The following is a 20770-nucleotide window of genomic DNA, read 5'->3' on the forward strand; positions in this document are numbered from 1 at the left end:
CATTCTTTTCGCCCAAAGACAAAATCAGCAGCTATTGATTGCTTTGGGGATTCCTCGCTAGAGCATTCGTTGTGCGTTGAGCGATGAACCGAAGAAATGTGTTTGATGTTGATGATGGATCGGCACATTCACAGACACTTCTCAGCGATACCACAGCTACTATTAGTTAGCCCCGCTGACTAAGCTCTCACTCGCGAAAAGACTTCGGGTTCTGTAGATCCCTAAGTCCAGCAACCAAGATTGAGTTCTTTCTTTGGTGAATTTGATGTCGAGGAACTTCCCAGAGACACTGCAGCTAATATTGGCTAGCCATGCCGAATAAGCTCTCATTCGCCACAAGGCTTTGGGTTCCGTCGGTCATTAAGTCCAGCAGCCAAGATTGCGTCTCTTTTGGTAAAGGGTATGTCGATGCTGAGCGACACTCAGACAGGAACGTCCCAAATATGATATAACACCGAGATGTGCCTAGCCATTCAGACTAAGTTCTCTCTCGTTGACAGATTTCGTTTTCTGTCAGTCGTTAAGTCCGGCAGCCAAGATTGCGTTGCTTTTGGTGAATTTGATGTGCAGACCCATACGATTTAACCGCTGAATTCGATATCTGAGTTATTACAATCCAACTTTAGAGTGACTTTGAATTGGTTCTTTACCGGAGAATCTGGCTGTCGAAACTTCGATGCTCTACCAATTTCTATGTCGACTACCGGCTTTTTTTGCGGCGAGATCTTGGAAAGCCGAATGTGTGCACAGTGACTTGCAAGGATACACGGATCAATTCATTCATGCAGGACTCCGATTCGCAACAAATAACCTTTTGCTTTCAGGCATACATCCCTCATTTACGGAACGCACCCTGTTATAACCTGAATCATAGTGTTTGGATATACTCCAGCTACTCCACATTGCTGCCAAGGACCACCTGAGGAACCTCTTGCAACACCTTATGAATCAACTCCCTCTCCGATAATAATCTGGGGTTGGACATCGTATTTTCTGTTTTGGCCACAGCAGATTGTACCCAATTGCCAAGTATTACAGGAGTTGTTACAGTATGTTCTGTTTCGAGGATGTTGCATGCCAAAAAAATCCATTTGGGGCGTATGTTCGCGCCACGGTAGCCACGACAAAGTGAAACTCTAAACAACACAGAAGGTTTCAAAAATAGCGGTCCGGATGATGGATGATCTTCAGCCAAAAAAAAACTGTGTTGCGTACGTAGTAGCTTGACTTTCTTGTTCAAAACCCCCCACTTTGACCCTCAGATATCCAATCAGATAAACGACAGACCAAATCGTGCCGGCCTTTTGGCTCCTGCCGAATCAATCTGTGCTATAGGCTTTCTACGACAGATCTGTCACAGCTTGAATCGGAAAAGTGTACCGGTTCCACCACTTTCACTTTAAACGTGACACGGATGCTACTATGGGCTCAAACTGCTGCAATCCGATCTCAGAGTGGTATATACCTGCACACGGAGACGAGATCGATCCACCTGAATTGATACTACGAATCGCGATCTTATGTTGCTCTATTTTGGTCTTGTCGATTTCTACACGCCGTTTGAAGTCCCCGCAGGCATCAGATTATATTATTGTGGCTGCCACGTCGCTGGATGTCTTTGCGTCGATTTGTTGGATTTTGTCTGTCTTGGGAAAATCAGTCAATCCGAATGTACAATTGAGTGCCAATGTGTTGGCCATGACAGTGACGAATGTAGGTATTTCGTCAAACTTTCCAAATCGGACCGTGATGCAGATATCTGATTTGTATCCTCATCTTGTTTAAGATTGTGTTTTTTTTGTATACCGCTGTTGAACTACTGAGGTTTGCTGTTTTCCAAGGCAGGTGGTTTGTTATTGCACCTTCAATGTTTTCATACTCGTAATCTGCACATAAACGGATTTGCCACTTAACATTCGCTTGTCTTTTTCAGCGGTCTTTGTCAGATGGTACACTCCAACAATGAGACGCAGCCTTCAAGGTATCCTGCTCTTCATCACCATCCTATCAACATCTGTCGCTACATACTGCATCATCAACACCAAAACTCTCTACCCGCTCTTCTGGGGCGCTCTACAGTCAAGCATTCAGTGCTCCGTGTTGAACGCACTGCAAATCTACACTATCTGTATCGTGTGTCCCGTCATACAGAGAGATCAGAAGCGTCGACATTGCCATCCGAGACATTCAGACAGATCAGGAGTCAGTCTGAATTGGTTCCACGAAATTTTATTGATTGCCTGTGCAGTGTTGACTGTTTCGTATGCGATGGTGGCATACGTATTGGGGATTGGATATGCTCGAGATTGTCCACATATATGTACAGCAATGTGGTCGTTTCTTCTTGGTAAGATTACTCTGTGTGCCTGACGCAGAATTGGAAGAAGCAACGAACCTCACCATTTTCAATCCTTGTCAAATAGTGCTTTACGGGTAAGACTTTTAGAGAAAGTCAACGAGGGGAATGTACTTCTGTGCTTTGAATTCTCGAGGTCTGATCAAAACCCTCTCTCCGCCAAACTTCTTTTAGACTAACGAAACTCGTCTACTTTGACTTGCTCACAATGTATACCTCAGCCAGTACAGCCAAAGCCGTACTCTCAAACAGCTATACAATACGACCAACCAACACTCGAGGAAGCAAGAGACCGATATCCGACATCCTATCATCCATCCGCTCAAACTCTGGTGTAGTCATCTCCTCAGCGGAACGTGCCCTCGTTATCGAAAGACACAAGGAAGCAATCGGCGTGCTTGCCAACAAGTCTGGATTCTTGCCACAGACACCATCAGTTGTTGCTAAACTTGCACAAAGAGGACTTGGAGGGAGAGTATATGAGGATGACGATGATGATCAGAATCATGAAAATCTTTCACACCCAACTATTATTATAACAGAGTCTATAAGCAGCTCGTTGAGATATACTGAGGATGGCCTGTTTCGAAACAAACTTCTACTGCAACAGCTCTCCGTCATTGTGGATGTGTCCACAGATACTTCCGTAATCAACAACACAAACAGCGTCGAAAACACGTCATGTATTTCTGATACACACTCGAAACCGCCACTCTCTCCGATATAGTCCACATTACATAGAAACTATGTCCAACGGGACCCCAAGACTGTACGAGCAACGTTGTAATGATGACTTGTTGTATGCTGTAATGCGTTAATAAAACATGCAAAATCAACAAGTACGATTGAACAGACTGGCTATGTAGCACACATCATTATTCTTCGATACAGAGGGAAGCAACCACTACGAACCACAACACCAATTCAAACGAATATCTCTATATGGGGAATGCGGTTTTTGTTTCTATGTTTGAACTGGAACTACATTCTATATACATGTCTTTAATGCTATTGGGGGATTTTTTTTGTGGTTGTAAAGATCCACCTCCATTCTCTCATTGAGGTTTGGCACTAGTGTCTACCTGTATATGTCCAGCTGGCCAACTAGATCTCGTACTAATCCTTGGTGAGTTCGGTGCAACTGATACACTTTGCTCATGGTCAGCCTTCATAGTAGCTTGAGAGTCATCGGTAGAAAAGAATCCCGGAGAGCCCTGAAGAGATGTGGGTGTAATAGGTGATTTGGCTCCATCAGATATTATCGGTACTCGTTCATCAGCTGATTCACTGTCTTCATCATGTGGACGCATAGAGTGCTGTTTACGGGCACGTTTATACTGGTGCTTGAGTCGTTTAAACAAGAAGGCGAGAGCTACAATCACCCAATATCCAAAGTATACACCAGTAGTTAATGCAGTTGGGCGAGCTCTCCATCCAGTCAAGGAGGACAAGACTTGGAAGAATCCATTGCTGTTTTCATTACAACATCCACTGACATCCCATAGCAATGGTGTTGAGCCAGGTAGACCAGCATATCCTTGGGATGTATCGGGTATAATTATCGGATATTTCATTGGCTCTAATCCAGTTGGTACGTATCCACTAGCTGAAGCACATAATTGCACGAACTCTGCTGGTAGACTAAGAGTCGAGGCCCAAGATGCATTATTTGGGTATGGTTCAATGACTGTAGCGGCTAAACCAGCCATAAGATGCCATTCTATGTGACAATGGAACATCCATGCTCCTGGATTGTCAGCGATAAATCTGATAGCACTCCATCCACTACCACGGACCATCAGTGTATCTCTCAATGGTGGGTTATTCGTCATGGGAGTAAAGTTACCAGATGTCATGGTGCCAGGACCTTCAGCTACAATCCAAAACCAATGTCCGTGAAGATGGAAGGGATGGTCTTCTCCATCTAGATTATTGATTATGATTTCGGAACCTGTGTTTGCAGTCAGGTTTATCGGATTGGTGGTATATAGTGGTGGTAGACCTGCCGCTAGAGTTTGTAGCGTCGGCGTGTGAGGGAACATGTATGATAGCTGGTTGCCATCATTTAAAGTCACGAATGCTCGATTATCACCATCGTAGGTCGTCATGAACTGAATAGAAAAAGAAGATTGTGAGAAAAGTGTTGATCGAATTGCAAAACTAATAAGTTAAACGAGGGTATAACGCCCGAAAACTTACACTGAATCCAAACGTCGTGCTACTAACAACTGTGGCAGGAGCAGTTTGAGGCGTGCTTGGCACCAGCATAAAGTCGTTCAATACATTGGTATATGTTCGATTGTCTTCTTGCAGTGAAGAAGAAGGCTCTACAAGAGGAGCTCCTTGATACCGTAAGACAGCACCAATAAAGACATCTAAGAACTCATTGAGTTCAAACATGGCATTGACCATGGTTGCTCGTATCCAGTAATTAGTGGCTGGTTGAGCAGCAGTGAGGATGATCGAGTACTAAAAACGAGGCAGGTTGACGTGTCAGTTTGATGACGTAAATTTTTATACCAAGGAATCTTGAGCAGCAAATAGTTCAATAATGGATACCAAGTACTCACTCGTTGAGCAACAGTAACCTCCAATTGATCCACAACTGTCGGAGTCACCGGAACTCCATCAGCTTCAATAACTGTCATAGTGTGACTATCGATCGAAAAGTTGAATGTAGCAATAGCGGCAGTGTTGACGATTCGAATTCGATATCTGCGACCAGGAACTAGTGCAGGTGTTGCGTATCGACTTCCTTCAGCACAAGGCAGGCCGTAAAGAGGTGAAGTGCAAGCATACACGCCAAGGTTGTTGATGAGGCCCGAGTCAGGGACTGGTTCTACACCTCCAGGATTGTTTGATGACTAGGTAGGAGATTTTGGTAAGTGATTACGAAGAGAGAGATGGCAAATGATCCAAATTTCTCAATTGTATGTGACAGGACTCACGTACCAAAAAGTCGGTCAACAAGGCTTCAGACTGATTATGATACCAATCTGAGAGCTTTAGTACAATGGTATCGTCATCATACAATGCCAAGTTTGGATCGGTAGGGTCCTTAACAATCAAAGCACCTCGTAATCCATCGACGTATTCAGCTCGAAGATGGGCGTGCCACCAATATGTTCCTGATTGCTCCAGAGTAAAGTTGTAGGTATATCTGTGTAATCGATGGTGCGTATGTTTGAAACAAGTATCAAAACAAGCACAGACGTTGATACATACGATTGACCAGGAGCGATGGGACACTGTGTAGTTTGGAAGACCCCATCCATGACCTGGCTTCCCTTTTGATGTATGCCGTGCCAGTGCAGGGAGGTAGCCATATCCAATCCATTGTAAGCCTAACGTAAACGTATTGACTTAGAACCTCGAAGCGTGGTTTGACATCATAACATGCATGCGTTGCGAGTAGTTAATAGTACCTTGACAATCAATCGATCACCCTTGTTTAAGAGTATGTCAGGTGCAGGCCATGTATTGTTGACCGTGATGATTGTTCTGTTGACTCCATCGGGACTTGCAGCCGAGTAGCCAATGTTGAATGTGTAGCTGACAGTTGCCGGTCTGACTGATGGGAGGAGAGCTAGTAGACCAGCTACCAAGAGGAGGGATATGGAGCTATGCATAGTGGATTCTTGTTCGCTAATGGACAATGTTTGTGAGTCATTTGTTCGACATTATGTCGTCTTTGGGCAAAAAACGTGAAAAAGTTGCGGAATGAGAGACTCACCCTCAAAAGAGAAACGAGGTAGTCTGCGATGCAGGCACAGCAGTAATAGTTCCTGTGCGTAGCTATGTGATCTATGGCCACTGAATGCAGTCTCTCTAGTTCTAGGGCGTTGTTGTGCGTCGAAAGATTTTCGTGAGAATCTGGCTCTGTTCGGAAGACCTCGCTCTCCCATTGGTCGCCCATCCGTTTCAAATTTTGAACTGGAAGAGAACTCCTATTCGACAACGGGGCCTAACTCGGACTCTCTGGCCTATTAGCTTGCTTTCTTCTTTCCTACTGGACTCATTCTACTAGTGTCTACACTTCGAGTCATCGCTTCATTGTGCAAGCTTGTTTTCGCTCAGGGACATTACATCGAGAGTACAAAGGGGTATGATCCTAGATGTATTCTCATTACTTACAGCCTATACCAACTCATCCCTCTACGTCCCATATAGACAAACACTCTCCTGACTCACAAACATTTGACGCCATTCTACATTAAGAGGTACCTCACACACTAGCGGACTACCATGCACAGATAATGTTGGCAGCTTGACATGCTCTTTGCATTCATTGAAATTTTTTGTTTTTTGTTCTCGAAACGACCTCTTCAACCACGACTTGTACCAACTACTCATTTGCGTGTATTTAGCCCATCATGGTCCAGCTATTCAATGTCGGAGCTCTCTTCATCCTGTTTCGCGAAACCGTGGAAGGTGCCATCATTCTCAGGTACTGCACAGTGCATCCAATGCTGCCAACCTCAACACCTCACCACTTTCTCACACAACCCCATCATTAGTGTCCTACTACGAGCTGTAGACAAGACAGTTGAAGACCCCCTTCGTCGAAAAGTGCTCAAAAAGCACGTTTGGGCTGGTGTCATCATTGGAGGTCTCATATCCATCATTGTCGGTGGTGGTTTTGCTGTTGCTTTCTGGGTCTTGGGTCAAGATGTATTTGGAAACTCGAAAGCCGTATGGGAAGGGTCCTTCCAAGCCATTGCTGCCATCCTGCTTACATTCCTGGTACGTGTTGTTTTGCGCGTGAAAGAGTATTTTGTTGCAGGGAGATCCTCCACCGAGACCGTCATCGAAGTAGATTGTGGTTTTTTGCTCGTTATCAACATCTTTATATGATCGGTTGAAAGAGTTTATAAGCTGCGAGTCAAATGATGCTTCTGAAGCAATTGTCGGGAGCACCACGAAGGACACTAGACAAACTTCACAGCTTTCAAACAAGTAATAACCATCTTTCCACCATTCACATTAGGCATTTGCTATGCTCAAAGTCTCGCATCTATACCATAAATGGGAAGCAAAGATACATAAAGCCGCCCACGAAGCCTTAAAGAAACCAGACTTTTTCGGACTAGAGGACGAAACCAACGGTACCAGTAGCAGCAGCCATCAACACATCAACAGCCTCGCCAAACTGCCAAGGAAGTCCTTCTTCAGAGAATACTCGTTTGGTATCCTATCTTTCACCATCGTCATCCGAGAAGGAATGGAATCCGTGCTATTCTTGACTGGAGTAGGTCAATCAGACCCTATATCTTTGATTATACCAGGTGTCGTTGGGTTTATATTGGGTATATTGGTTGGATATTTGGTATGGAGAGGAGCTGGCAAGATGAGGTTGGATTTGTTCTTTAGGATTTCGGCTGTATTCTTGTTTATTGTGGCTGCTGGGTTGGCGAGTAATGCTGCTGCTGCGTTCGAAAGTTATAATGTGTCGAGAGTGCTGGCTCGCCTTGGTTCGCAAATTGTACTAGATTCGACATAAGTCGGTATAAAAATGCATTTCTTCTATATACATGAACATTCTCTCTCACACCAGTAATCGAATGTGCGCTCGTGTCAGTGTTTTCAAATATCTAGATGGAGACTGAAAAGGAGGGAGCACCTGTATAGACGTGACTAATTGGAACAGGAACGTAAAAAAGCATCCGTAGTACAACTTTGGACGAGCGGACTATTTGAACCAAGTTCTCTGTGGCAAACAAGCACTTTTGTATAATAGCCAACACTTTACTACTGTTCTATACTATACAACTCTCTTAACTTCAAAGAACCGTCTCAGATAGTAAACCTGCCATAAGCAAACTCCAATCAGCATGATGGATTCAAACAGAGACCACCACATGACTCGAGAGTTTGTGCTCTCTGCAGCTATATGAGGTTGGAAGGGGGAGATGTGAGCAACAACGAAAAAGTACGAGAACTCAACGTTTTTAACTCCTCACTGTATCGATGAGCACGTTCACGAGCGACCATGTACGATTGTTCATCACGTACAGCTCGTAGTCCGTTAGCCAAGTGTTCGATTTCTTTTTGTAGTGGTTCTGCGACCTCTATTTCCGAACGAATGGAGGTTTTGATTGTCAGTCCACGCCAAAACGCTGAATTTATCAACTGCATATGATCTTCAACATGCTACAACAAGACTGCTCACCTTCAGTCTGCCCCATTTTTTGCTGCAATCTGATTTGCTCATCAGGGCCTTGCACGGTGAATGAGACGAGTTTATCAGCAACCGAAGTCATTTGATTGCTGAAGCAGTATTCGAATCGTCCGTCTCGTTCGGCATTGAATCCATAAGTGGCAGTTGCTTCCTTGTTTGCGTTGAAGACTAGACGGTTGTCTTCTGTTATGATCTGTTCATTTGAGTGGTGTTGGGCATTAGTAAACGGTGAATTTGACAATTTGAGTGGAAGTCAAGATGACCATGAAGCGATTTAACACGTATGCGATGTACGTGAATTACAGAATGCAATCGTCCACCACAGCACCAGCACCTTCCAACTTAACAAAGCAAATGAACATTTCATACCCAAAAATCGATATCCAGATTGCCTCCCTCAGCTACTTGATAGGATAGGTCGAGTCTGTCACCTCTCTTTAGAGACTCAAAGAAACACTGCTTGTCGTGAGGAGGCATTTTGATGGTAAAGGCATTAAATCCATAGCAGGGCGGTATAATCAGTGCTGTTAATAGCAGCACTATCGCTATACAGAGTAAGTTAATGCTGCTCGACATTACGTTATATGACTTCTGAATTTTTGGAAGATGAGGTGTAAGACGCTGACCTATCGTGACGATCAACGATTGATGGATTATAATTATTTACATCACATGACGTAGAATTGTAGTGACATACGCGTGAATGGCACCGCTCCAATTTGGTTTAGAGCCCAGACAAGTTTCAAAAACACACAACACAATTTAGCTTAGGAATCGTAGCAGAGAAAGAACGAATAACTTGTACATCACTAACATAGCCTCGTACTGGAGCTCCTGTACTATTATTCTAGCTCATTTTTGAGCCTTCCTACCGCTTTAAAACATATATAACCCAACCCAAAAGCAATAATGAATCCTCCTCCACAACGACCACCATTTCCACCGCTAGGAATGCCCATGCCGCCACCTGGAATGCCTCCAATGCCATTCCCGATGCAAGGATATCCTCCTGGTTATATTCCTCAACAGCAGCAGCAATCATCACAATTCGCAATGCCAAAAGAAGACTTGTCAGATGAGAAGCTGGCTGAGAAGAGCAAGAGATGGCAGCAACTTAACACAAAAAGATTTGGGGAGAAGAAAAAGTATGGGTTTGTCGAGACTACAAAAGAGAATATGCCTCCTGAACACTTGAGGTATGTGTGATCTTGTTTACGTTTGCTGCGGAGGACGAAAGGAGCTTGGAGAAGGTGCAGGCGAACTGATTTATGTTGTGGGCGCTACGCGCGGGCGTTTCGGTTGATTGATGGATGCTGCGGGGAGTGGTGTTGTTGACGACGTTCACTACACTTTTGCACCCACAGCCAAACATTCACACAAACAACTCCTCTCCTTCTTTTAGGAAGGTAATCAGGGATCACGGTGACTTGTCTAGCAAGAAATTCAGACATGACAAGCGTATCTACTTGGGTGCCTTAAAATACGTTCCACATGCCGTAATGAAACTGCTCGAAAACATGCCCATGCCTTGGGAACAAGTCCGGGAAGTGAACGTCCTCTATCATACGACAGGTGCAATCACATTTGTAAACGAAATTCCAAACGTAATCGAACCTGTATATGTCGCTCAATGGGGCACAATGTGGATTATGATGAGACGTGAGAAACGCGATCGTCGACACTTTAAACGAATGAGGTTTCCACCATTCGATGATGAAGAGCCTCCGCTCGATTACGGTGATAATATATTAGGTGTTGATCCTCTTGAACCTATTTGGATGGACTTGGATGATACTGATGACGCGGCAGTCATGGAATGGTTTTATGATCATAAACCATTGGCCAAAGATAAAAAGGTTATGAATGGTACTTCTTATAGGAGATGGAAGTTGGATTTACCTGCCATGTCTACCTTATATCGTCTTGCTCATCAGCTATTGTCTGACTTGATGGATAAGAACTACTTTTACTTGTTTGATAAGCACTCCTTCTTCACCGCGAAGGCGTTGAATATGGCTATACCAGGTGGACCCAAATTCGAACCGCTCTATCGAGATGTCGATCCAGCAGATGAAGACTGGAATGAATTCAACGATATAAACAAAATTATCATCCGAAACCCAATCCGTACCGAATATAAAGTCGCCTATCCATTCTTATATAATTCGCTACCACGATCTGTAAAAGTGTCTTGGTATCATCATCCCGCCATAGTATTCATCCGTGCCGAAGATCCGGACTTGCCCGCATTCTACTTTGACCCACTTATAAACCCTATCTCATCTCGCAGCTTGAAGTCATCCTTCAAAGGTAGCACTCACGAAGAAGAAATATTCGGAGATGCTGATGAAGACGACTCCTTTGAATTACCACCATCCGTAGCACCCTTCTTGGAAGATAAACCACTGTATACAGATTCGACTGCTAACGGTATATCCTTGTACTGGGCACCATCACCATTCGATAAGCGATCGGGCCATACTCGTCGTGCTCAAGACATACCACTTGTGAATAGTTGGTTTATGGAGCACTGTCCACCAAACCATCCAGTAAAAGTACGTGTATCCTACCAGAAGCTACTCAAGTGCTGGATATTGAACGAGTTGCATCGACGACCGACCAAATCCCAAAACAAGAAATACTTGTTCAGGTCCTTGAAAGCAACCAAATTCTTTCAATCGACTGAAATCGATTGGGTAGAAGCTGGATTGCAAGTATGTCGACAAGGATACAATATGCTGAATCTCCTCATCCATCGTAAAAATCTCAATTATCTACACTTGGATTATAATTTCAACTTGAAGCCCGTCAAGACCTTAACAACAAAGGAACGTAAAAAATCTAGGTTTGGAAATGCCTTCCATTTGATGAGAGAAATATTGAGATTGACGAAATTGATTGTTGATTCTCATGTACAATACCGATTGGGTAACGTTGATGCCTTTCAATTGGCTGACGGCTTGCAGTATACTTTTGCTCATGTTGGGCAATTGACTGGAATGTATCGATACAAGTATCGTCTCATGAGACAGATTAGGATGTGCAAAGATCTCAGTAAGTCATTCGGGGAGTTCATTTTTGGTGCTTTGGGTTTGCGCTGATGCAAATATAAATCCCGTTCGTGAATGGCAAATACTGATCTCCTCACCAAATAACTCACCACCATCTTCCCCATAGAACACTTGATTTACTACCGCTTCAACACTGGTCCAGTCGGCAAAGGACCTGGGTGTGGTATTTGGGCACCAGGATGGAGAGTCTGGCTCTTCTTCATGCGTGGTATTGTCCCATTACTTGAACGATGGCTTGGAAATCTCCTGGCTCGTCATTTCGAAGGTCGTCAATCCAAGGGTATTGCTAAAACCGTGACCAAGCAACGTGTTGAATCACACTATGACTTGGAATTACGTGCTGCCGTACTTCACGATATTTTGGATATGATGCCTGAAGGTATCAAGGCCAACAAAAGTCGTACTATACTTCAACATTTGAGTGAAGCTTGGCGATGGTAAGCAACTTTAAAAGTTTGATGTGCTTCTTTTCATGTTGAACAGGCAGTGTTCCTAATCAGTCTGTTTGCGTTTTTAGCTGGAAGTCGAACGTTCCCTGGAAGGTTCCTGGCTTACCTGTACCTATTGAGAATATGATTCTTAGATATGTGAAATCCAAAGCTGATTGGTGGACTTCCGTCGCACATTACAATCGTGAACGTATCAAGAGAGGTGCCACTGTGGACAAGACCGTTTGTAAAAAGGTATTCTTTCATCGGTGCATTGAGCTTGTCACAACTCCAGGCAAAGTAACACTTTCTTCCCATTGCATAGAATCTGGGTAGATTGACTCGATTGTTCTTGAAGGCTGAACAAGAACGTCAGCACAACTACTTGAAGGATGGTCCATATATTAGTGCCGAAGAAGCCGTTGCCATCTATACTTCAACAGTCCACTGGCTTGAGTCTCGTAAATTCTCTCCAATTCCTTTCCCACCTCTATCATACAAACACGATACCAAACTCTTGATATTGGCCTTGGAAAACTTGAAGGAAGCCTACTCTGTCAAGGGCCGATTGAATCAATCTCAACGTGAAGAATTAGGATTGATTGAACAGGCATATGATAATCCACACGAATGTCTTGGTCGAATCAAACGTCTCTTGTTGACTCAACGAGCCTTCAAAGAAGTCGGTATAGAATTCATGGACTTGTATTCTCACTTGATTCCTGTATATGATATTGAACCTTTGGAAAAGATTACTGATGCATACTTGGATCAGTATCTCTGGTATGAAGCTGACAAGCGTGGGTTATTCCCATCGTGGATTAAGCCATCTGATACTGAGCCGCCACCACTTCTTGTCTATAAATGGTGCCAAGGAATCAATAATTTGACTGAAGTTTGGGAGACAAGTGATGGTCAATGTAATGTTATGATGGAAACACGGTTCTCGAAAGCGTATGAAAAGATTGATTTGACATTGCTCAATCGTCTTTTGAGGTTGATTGTGGATCATAATATTGCTGATTATATGAGTGCTAAGAACAATGTAAGTTTCGTGTGCAGGAGTCGTAGGATTTTTTCGCTGCTGTTTCCTCTATGTCCCTCCATTCAATTCAAACGATGCTGTCTTCGTTAGGTGGTGCTCAACTACAAGGACATGAATCACGTCAATGCATATGGTTTGATTCGAGGATTACAATTCGCATCCTTCATCTTCCAATACTATGGCTTGGTACTTGATCTGCTCTTATTGGGTCTCCAACGCGCTTCTGAAATGGCTGGACCGCCCAACTTGCCGAATGACTTCTTGCAATTCAGGGATATGCCGACTGAAACTCGCCATCCTATAAGATTGTATTCCCGATATGTGGATCGTATTCATATGTTTTTGAGGTTTTCTGCTGATGAGGCGAGGGATTTGATTCAACGATAGTGAGTATTCCTCACGTTGTACAAATGACATTTTCTGTTCTTGAGTATTTTCTTGCCGAGTTCTTGTGTTTGCACATTATCATGTCCTTCGCACAGAACACTAACACTCCTTACTCCTCTTAAATCAGTCTGACTGAACATCCCGATCCCAACAATGAAAACATTGTTGGCTATAACAATAAAAAATGCTGGCCACGTGACTGTCGTATGAGATTGATGAAGCACGATGTCAACTTGGGTCGTGCAGTCTTCTGGGACATGAAGAACCGCTTGCCACGATCTCTCACAACTATAGAATGGGAAGACTCGTTTGTATCTGTGTATTCACGAGATAATCCGAACCTCTTGTTTGCCATGCAAGGTTTTGAAGTCCGTATCCTACCCAAGATCCGTACCATTCAAGAAGAGTTTACATTGAATGAAGGAGTATGGAATTTGATCTATGAAGCTACCAAAGAAAGAACTGCACAGGCATTCATTAGAGTTGATAATGATGCGTTGGAGAAATTCCATAATCGGATTAGACAGATTTTGATGGCTTCGGGCAGCACGACCTTTTCGAAAATCATCAACAAGTAAGGACACGGCCATACAACAGATTTTTTATACTCTCTCTTTAAATACTAACTCAGCACAATTACTTCATTAGGTGGAATGTAAGTATCGCACGTGTTACTTGTTTGCAGTCATTATTGTGGCTGCTTTGATGGATTTGCTAGATTACAAAGAAAAATCTCACTTTTCCTTGGAAAAATAGACATGCTTGATTGGTTTGATGACATATTACCGAGAAGCAGTAGTCCACACTCGTGAATTACTGGATTTGTTGGTTAAATGTGAAAACAAGATTCAGACTCGTGTAAAGATTGGATTGAATTCGAAGATGCCTTCTCGATTCCCACCTGTCGTGTTCTATGTAAGTGTTGAATTGGAGTTTTCTTTCGAGTGATGCTCACAACTAATACGCTATGCTGTGATGTTAGACACCAAAGGAATTGGGTGGTCTCGGTATGCTTTCCATGGGTCATGTCTTGATTCCACAATCGGACTTGAGATGGTCCAAGCAGACTGATACAGGCATTACCCATTTCCGATCTGGCATGTCTCATGAAGAAGATCAAACTATACCCAACTTGTTCCGATACATTCAACCATGGGAATCCGAATTTGTAGATTCGCAACGAGTGTGGCATGAATATGCCCTTAAACGTCAAGAAGCGAACGCACAGAATCGACGACTGACGTTAGAAGATTTGGAAGATTCATGGGATCGTGGTATACCAAGAATTAATACGCTATTCCAAAAAGATCGGCATACTTTGGCATATGATAAAGGATGGCGTGTACGAACTGATTTCAAGCAGTACCAGATATTGAAGAATAATCCATTCTGGTGGACTCATCAACGTCATGATGGAAAGCTTTGGAATGTGAGTACCGTGATGTGGACAGTTTGCCGTTCGCGTCTTCTTGTTTCACAGCTGACTTGATCCTTGTCAAGCTCAACAATTATCGAACGGATATGATTCAAGCTCTTGGAGGTGTTGAAGGTATTCTCGAACATACCTTGTTCAAGGGTACATACTTCCCCACCTGGGAAGGTCTCTTCTGGGAGAAGGTATTTGCGAATTTTGCTCAGTGCATACATTTTTGCTTCTGCTCAGTTTTGAACGATTTTGGTTTAGGCTTCTGGTTTCGAAGAATCAATGAAGTATAAAAAACTGACTAATGCGCAACGATCTGGTTTGAATCAAATCCCTAATCGTCGATTCACGTTATGGTGGTCTCCAACAATCAATCGAGCAAACGTCTACGTTGGTTTCCAAGTACAATTGGATTTGACTGGTATATTTATGCATGGTAAAATCCCCACGCTCAAGATCTCCTTGATTCAAATCTTCCGTGCTCACTTGTGGCAGAAGATTCATGAGAGTGTAGTCATGGACTTGGTAAGTCTTGTTACAATGCTGTTTCCACGCATTGTTGCCGCGCTTGGTTGGAACTAACTTTCTTCCCCAATTTTAGTGTCAAGTATTTGATCAAGAACTTGAAGCGTTGGAAATCGAAACTGTGCAAAAGGAAACAATCCATCCCAGAAAGTCATACAAGATGAACTCATCTTGTGCCGATATATTGCTCTTTGCTGCCTTCAAATGGAATGTATCCAAGCCATCATTATTGAACGATACAAAGGATTCGTTTGATGGAGCCACTAGCAACCGATTCTGGCTTGATGTCCAACTCAGATGGGGTGATTTTGACTCGCACGATATAGAACGATACACTCGTGCCAAATACCTGGATTATACTACCGATAATATGTCGATTTACCCATCACCTACTGGATTGATGATTGGTCTCGATTTGGCCTATAATTTACACTCAGCATATGGTAACTGGTTCCCTGGTATGAAGCCCTTGATACAACAAGCTATGGGTAAAATCATGAAGTCCAATCCAGCTCTATATGTATTACGAGAACGTATCCGTAAAGGCCTTCAATTGTATTCTTCAGAACCCACAGAGCCATACCTCTCGTCACAGAACTACGGCGAATTATTCAGCAATCAAATCATTTGGTTTGTGGATGATACCAACGTATATCGAGTCACGATTCACAAGACATTTGAAGGAAATTTGACCACCAAACCTATAAACGGAGCCATCTTTATATTCAATCCACGTACAGGTCAATTGTTTTTGAAGATTATTCATACATCTGTATGGGCTGGGCAGAAACGTTTGGGGCAATTGGCTAAATGGAAGACTGCTGAAGAAACTGCTGCCTTGATTCGGTCCTTGCCTGTTGAAGAACAGCCTAAACAGATTATTGTTACCAGGAAGGGTATGCTTGATCCACTTGAGGTTCACTTGGTAAGTACATTATGGTTAATACAATTTTGCTGCCGCGCTAACACTTCCTTTATTTTAATATTAGCTGGACTTCCCTAATATTGTCATCAAGGGATCAGAACTACAGTTGCCCTTCCAAGCGTGTCTCAAGGTTGAGAAGTTTGGTGATTTGATTCTCAAGGCTACTGAGCCTCAAATGGTCTTGTTCAACTTGGTATGATTTTGAAAGCCTTTGTTGTTGAAGTTTTGGTTTTTCAAATCGTGGGTCTCAAACCATTTCTCATTTATATCTCCCTCATTTAGTATGATGACTGGCTCAAGAGTATCTCTTCTTACACGGCCTTCTCTCGTTTAGTCTTGATTCTGCGAGCTCTTCATGTAAATAACGAAAAGACCAAAATCATACTGCGACCAGACAAGTCCGTTGTCACTGAACCTCATCATGTATGGCCCACTCTTACCGATGAGGAATGGATCAAGGTTGAAGTACAATTGAAGGACTTGATCTTGGCTGATTATGGTAAAAAGAATAACGTCAACGTAGCATCTCTCACCTCTAGTGAGATTCGTGACATTATTCTTGGTATGGAGATCCAAGCACCATCACTACAACGACAGCAGATCGCCGAGATTGATAAACAAGCTAAAGAGCAATCTCAACTGACCGCTGTAACGACAAAGACACAAAACATCCATGGTGATGAAATGATTGTGACTACTACGTCTAATTACGAGACACAGACCTTCTCGTCCAAGACAGAATGGCGCATCCGAGCCATCTCGTCAACCAACCTGCATCTCCGAACAAACCATATATATGTCAATTCGGACGACATCAAGGAAACGGGCTTCACATATGTCATGCCCAAGAATGTATTAAAGAAGTTTATATGTATAGCAGATCTACGAACCCAGATATCTGGATTCATGTATGGAGTCTCACCGCCCGACAATCCGCAAGTTAAAGAAATTCGAGCTATAGTAATGGTTCCTCAGTGGGGTACCCATCAGCAAGTCCATTTGCCCACTGGATTACCGAATCATGAATATTTGAATGATTATGAACCTCTGGGATGGATTCATACTCAGCCACAAGAGTTGCCTCAACTGTCGCCATTGGATGTTACTATGCATAGTCATATCTTGGCTGAGAATCGAGCTTGGGATGTGGATAAGGCTGTTATTATTACTTGTTCCTTTACACCGGGTATGTATGATCTGTACTTGGAATTCGACTAGTGTTGCAAAGTCAAGCTTGTCTCCTCTGGCGGCTTTTTTTTCGAGGTTGTTATGCTAACATATGTCAAATGTTTTAGGATCTTGCTCATTGACTGCATACAAGCTCACACCAGGAGGACTGGAATGGGGCAAAACCAACAAGGATATGGGGGTCAATCCGGCAGGATATAGTCCATCGCACTATGAAAAGGTGCAATTGCTCCTCACTGATCGAATCTTGGGCTTTTACATGGTTCCAGAAGGAGATGGATTGTGGAATTACAACTTTATGGGTGCTAAGCACAGTCCGAATATGAAGTATTTGTTGACGTTGGATTCGCCCAAGGTAAATTGTGGAGTTTTATTGCTAGAAAGGGTTATAGAAGCTCACTCTCGTTTGTTTGTTATACAGGAATTCTATCATGAAATTCATAGACCAAGTCACTTCCTCAATTTCTCAGGCCTTGAAGAAACTGGATTGACCATGGTGGGAACTGGAGTTAGCAGTGAGATCGACAAGGAGAACGAGTTTGAGTAAAGCTTGTGTTTGTTTTGTTTCCTTCCTATCTGTATATCAAAAATCAAAAGTTGCAAAGTTAAATAAATGAGTGATATTGCAATTTTTGTCTTTAGATAGTTGTGTTTCGTTGCTACTAGTATGTTGGATGGATTTGTTGAATCTGGAAAAAAAAAGTCTCCATTCGCTCCATTTCGCTATAAGACATACTAACCCCTGGTCCATTATGGGTCAAAGAGAGAGTGCACCAGAGCGTCCAGCAGTATCTGCAGCTCCTCTGATCACGAAACCATCAGAAGAAAAGAAACCACAAGCAGCTACGAAGAAAAGTAGTAATTCTCGAAAATTGCAACTAGAGAGGCAGTCTTGCAGCACTAAATTGAATTCTACTAACGATTTTCTTTCTAAACAGTATCGATAATCAGGAATGCGTCTGATCCTACCAAGAAACCTCACAAGAAGAGAAAGATATCATCAAATGCTGGACTAGTCACAACAACCGATAAAACAGGTGGCGAAGAGAGGCCCATAAAGAAACAAAGGAAGCAGCGTGCACAGTCTGATGAAGGAGCTCCTGTGACTATAGCTGCTGCTGAACAGCCGATACCTCAAACCAAAGAAAAAATTCAGAATGTGGTTGACATTCGACCAGCTGAAGGAGACGATGCAGGAGCTGCTGCCAAGAAGAAGCTGGCTAAACGCTCGAAAGGAAAAGAAGCTTTAACAAGTATACGTGGTTGTTTGCGCACGATCTTGCCTTCAAATTTTGGACTCTTGGACAAATCTTTCTCACCAACGTTATCGACGTTAGGCATGGAAACTAAAAAGGTCAAAAAGGCGAAACGTACCCGCCGCAAGCAGGTAGATGCCTTGCCTGATACAGCAGAGAAAGCTATAGCATTATATGCTGATTATTTGACTACGTTCAAGTGAGTCCAAGCTTGTATACCAGTTCTCGATTTCACTGATTGTCCCTGTAAACCTAGATACAATAGGCCTGCCTGGAAGTTCAACAAAACCCGTCAAACCTCGATCTTGAAGCATCTTTATGACCCCACCATGCTACCAAGAGATGAATTCAAACTCGCTCGAATGTATGTCAAGACTCTGCAAGGAAATGCTATGAAGTTGACTATCGACAGGGCTCAAAGTATAGTGAAGTCGCCTGATGCTGATGCTGTCAAATTGAAGAGGGCAAAGAAGATATTGAAAAGCTTGAAGGTGTCAGATGACATTGTTGCTGATGATGCCTTGATAGGAGAAGGAGAAGTAGAGGTGCAAGAAAACGTGTCAGAGTAGAGAATTTCACGAATCATATGTAATTTAAACAGCAAAGCACAAACTGATAAAATTCTTTCCAAACACCGCACCTCACCTCTCTTTCAAACTATGAATCTATGACTGGGTTTAAATTTTGAGCTTGCATTCCAGAGTGGATATGTTAAGGATCTGCTTTATGGTGATGGCAAAGGAGTCATTGCAACTGAAATCCAAAGGTGGACTTTTATGGTGCTGTAAAATATCTAGTAATCGCGGTGCTTCGTGTTTTACGAGAAAATTGAAGTATTGATTGTAGTATTGCTGATGGGTAACGTAATGTGGTTATGGCGACTCCACTCTCAAAAGTTCATTTAAAAAGGCTGATTGTTGATTGGACTACCCAACCGGTTCTTAAACTGGCTGGAGGAAATTTATATTGCTGATTTCATGAATACTTCTTCGGTGGTTCCTCTGTCATTCAAATCTGAATACGTTTCTCTGTTTTCATGCACTGACTGTTTCCGAAGGTGGTACCTAACACAAAACGGATCAATGCAGATTATTAGATTCTTGAATTGCAATCAGCTTTCACGATTATCGCCTGCTGCTTGAAGTACTCCTATCGGGTTCCCAACGAGCGTCCGAACGATGTTCTCTCGATACAGATATTATATTTCTATGTTTTCTGAAATTCTTTCAAGAATCTGGCGAAATTCTATGATTTGACACGTTTTGTGCCTTTGAGCGAGTTGAAGTCAATAATCAGAAGTACATGAAGTAGCAGAAATCATTAAATAATGGATCACTTCCCGCAGACCTTAAATGGATGCATCCCGCAGACCTTAACTCGCGTATAAGAGCGTTTCAACAAAAAAAAATCTTGCAAATAGAGGAGTTGCTCAACTCCAATACATGTTTAGTCGATCACGTAAATCGTTCAATAAAGCCCAAAGAATCGCGTTTAGACGCGTTTGATGGCGACTCGGACACTGCATAGTGGCGGCTTTTGCTTGTCTGAAACTCGCGGATTCAGCTGGCGCGTCGGACAAGAGCAAGTCCATGTGGCTGAAGGTGACGTGTACACCTTCTCACGTTCAATTCGTGGGATCCGCATCATAGTAGCTTCAACAACGGCTTTCCATCAGCGACATCGACTAACTAGGTTTATAACTTGGGGCTCCGCAACGAGAATCTACCGTGACCTCCCATCCAAATCGACAAAATCACCAAAAACACTTGTGCCGGTGGCACCTTCTTACGGAACAACCTACAAGACACGACTAACAGGGAGTATACTGTGCATTTTAACGTTTCTTTGGATTAGGCAACTCTCTTGTAAGCCCGCCATCAAGGAAAAGCATTTTGCGTAAGTTGCCAAATTTTCGTGAATTTTTGTGCTTTTGCTGTTAAGCATATTTGAAGGACCACTCCTTCTCTACTTCAAACTATTTGCCAAGT

General features: G+C 43.0%; 4 protein-coding genes across 4 annotated transcripts; 2 read left to right on the forward strand and 2 right to left on the reverse strand.

Annotated features, from left to right (window-relative positions):
* Positions 1-3411: 3411 nt before the first annotated feature.
* SmJEL517_g01854 (uncharacterized protein) lies at positions 3412-5985 on the reverse strand (the record flags this gene model as incomplete). The annotated part of the gene is made up of 6 exons (XM_031167782.1): positions 3412-4467; positions 4556-4825; positions 4927-5220; positions 5309-5516; positions 5582-5700; positions 5782-5985. The coding sequence occupies 6 exons, from the start codon at positions 5983-5985 to the stop codon at positions 3412-3414; spliced, it is 2151 nt and encodes a 716-aa protein (XP_031026381.1).
* A 744-nt stretch (positions 5986-6729) lies between these two features.
* On the forward strand, positions 6730-7856 carry SmJEL517_g01855 (uncharacterized protein; the record flags this gene model as incomplete). Its single annotated transcript, XM_031167783.1, has 3 exons — positions 6730-6803; positions 6874-7099; positions 7344-7856. The coding sequence occupies 3 exons, from the start codon at positions 6730-6732 to the stop codon at positions 7854-7856; spliced, it is 813 nt and encodes a 270-aa protein (XP_031026380.1).
* Positions 7857-8104: 248 nt separating this feature from the next.
* SmJEL517_g01856 (uncharacterized protein) lies at positions 8105-9011 on the reverse strand (the record flags this gene model as incomplete). Its single annotated transcript, XM_031167784.1, has 5 exons — positions 8105-8107; positions 8163-8242; positions 8317-8424; positions 8526-8727; positions 8904-9011. The coding sequence occupies 5 exons, from the start codon at positions 9009-9011 to the stop codon at positions 8105-8107; spliced, it is 501 nt and encodes a 166-aa protein (XP_031026379.1).
* A 432-nt stretch (positions 9012-9443) lies between these two features.
* SmJEL517_g01857 (uncharacterized protein) lies at positions 9444-19351 on the forward strand (the record flags this gene model as incomplete). Its single annotated transcript, XM_031167785.1, has 21 exons — positions 9444-9730; positions 9937-11588; positions 11712-12042; positions 12123-12288; positions 12359-13078; positions 13169-13464; positions 13593-14039; positions 14114-14120; positions 14222-14380; positions 14448-14894; positions 14966-15082; positions 15150-15413; positions 15490-16338; positions 16403-16531; positions 16621-17524; positions 17634-17881; positions 17948-18069; positions 18290-18384; positions 18465-18779; positions 18864-18981; positions 19039-19351. 21 exons carry the CDS (start codon positions 9444-9446, stop codon positions 19349-19351), a joined length of 7986 nt encoding a protein of 2661 aa, XP_031026378.1.
* Positions 19352-20770: the final 1419 nt, after the last annotated feature.

The sequence above is a fragment of the Synchytrium microbalum genome (assembly GCF_006535985.1).
Source record: "Synchytrium microbalum strain JEL517 chromosome Unknown SmJEL517_scf0006, whole genome shotgun sequence".
Classification (NCBI taxonomy): domain Eukaryota; kingdom Fungi; phylum Chytridiomycota; class Chytridiomycetes; order Synchytriales; family Synchytriaceae; genus Synchytrium; species Synchytrium microbalum.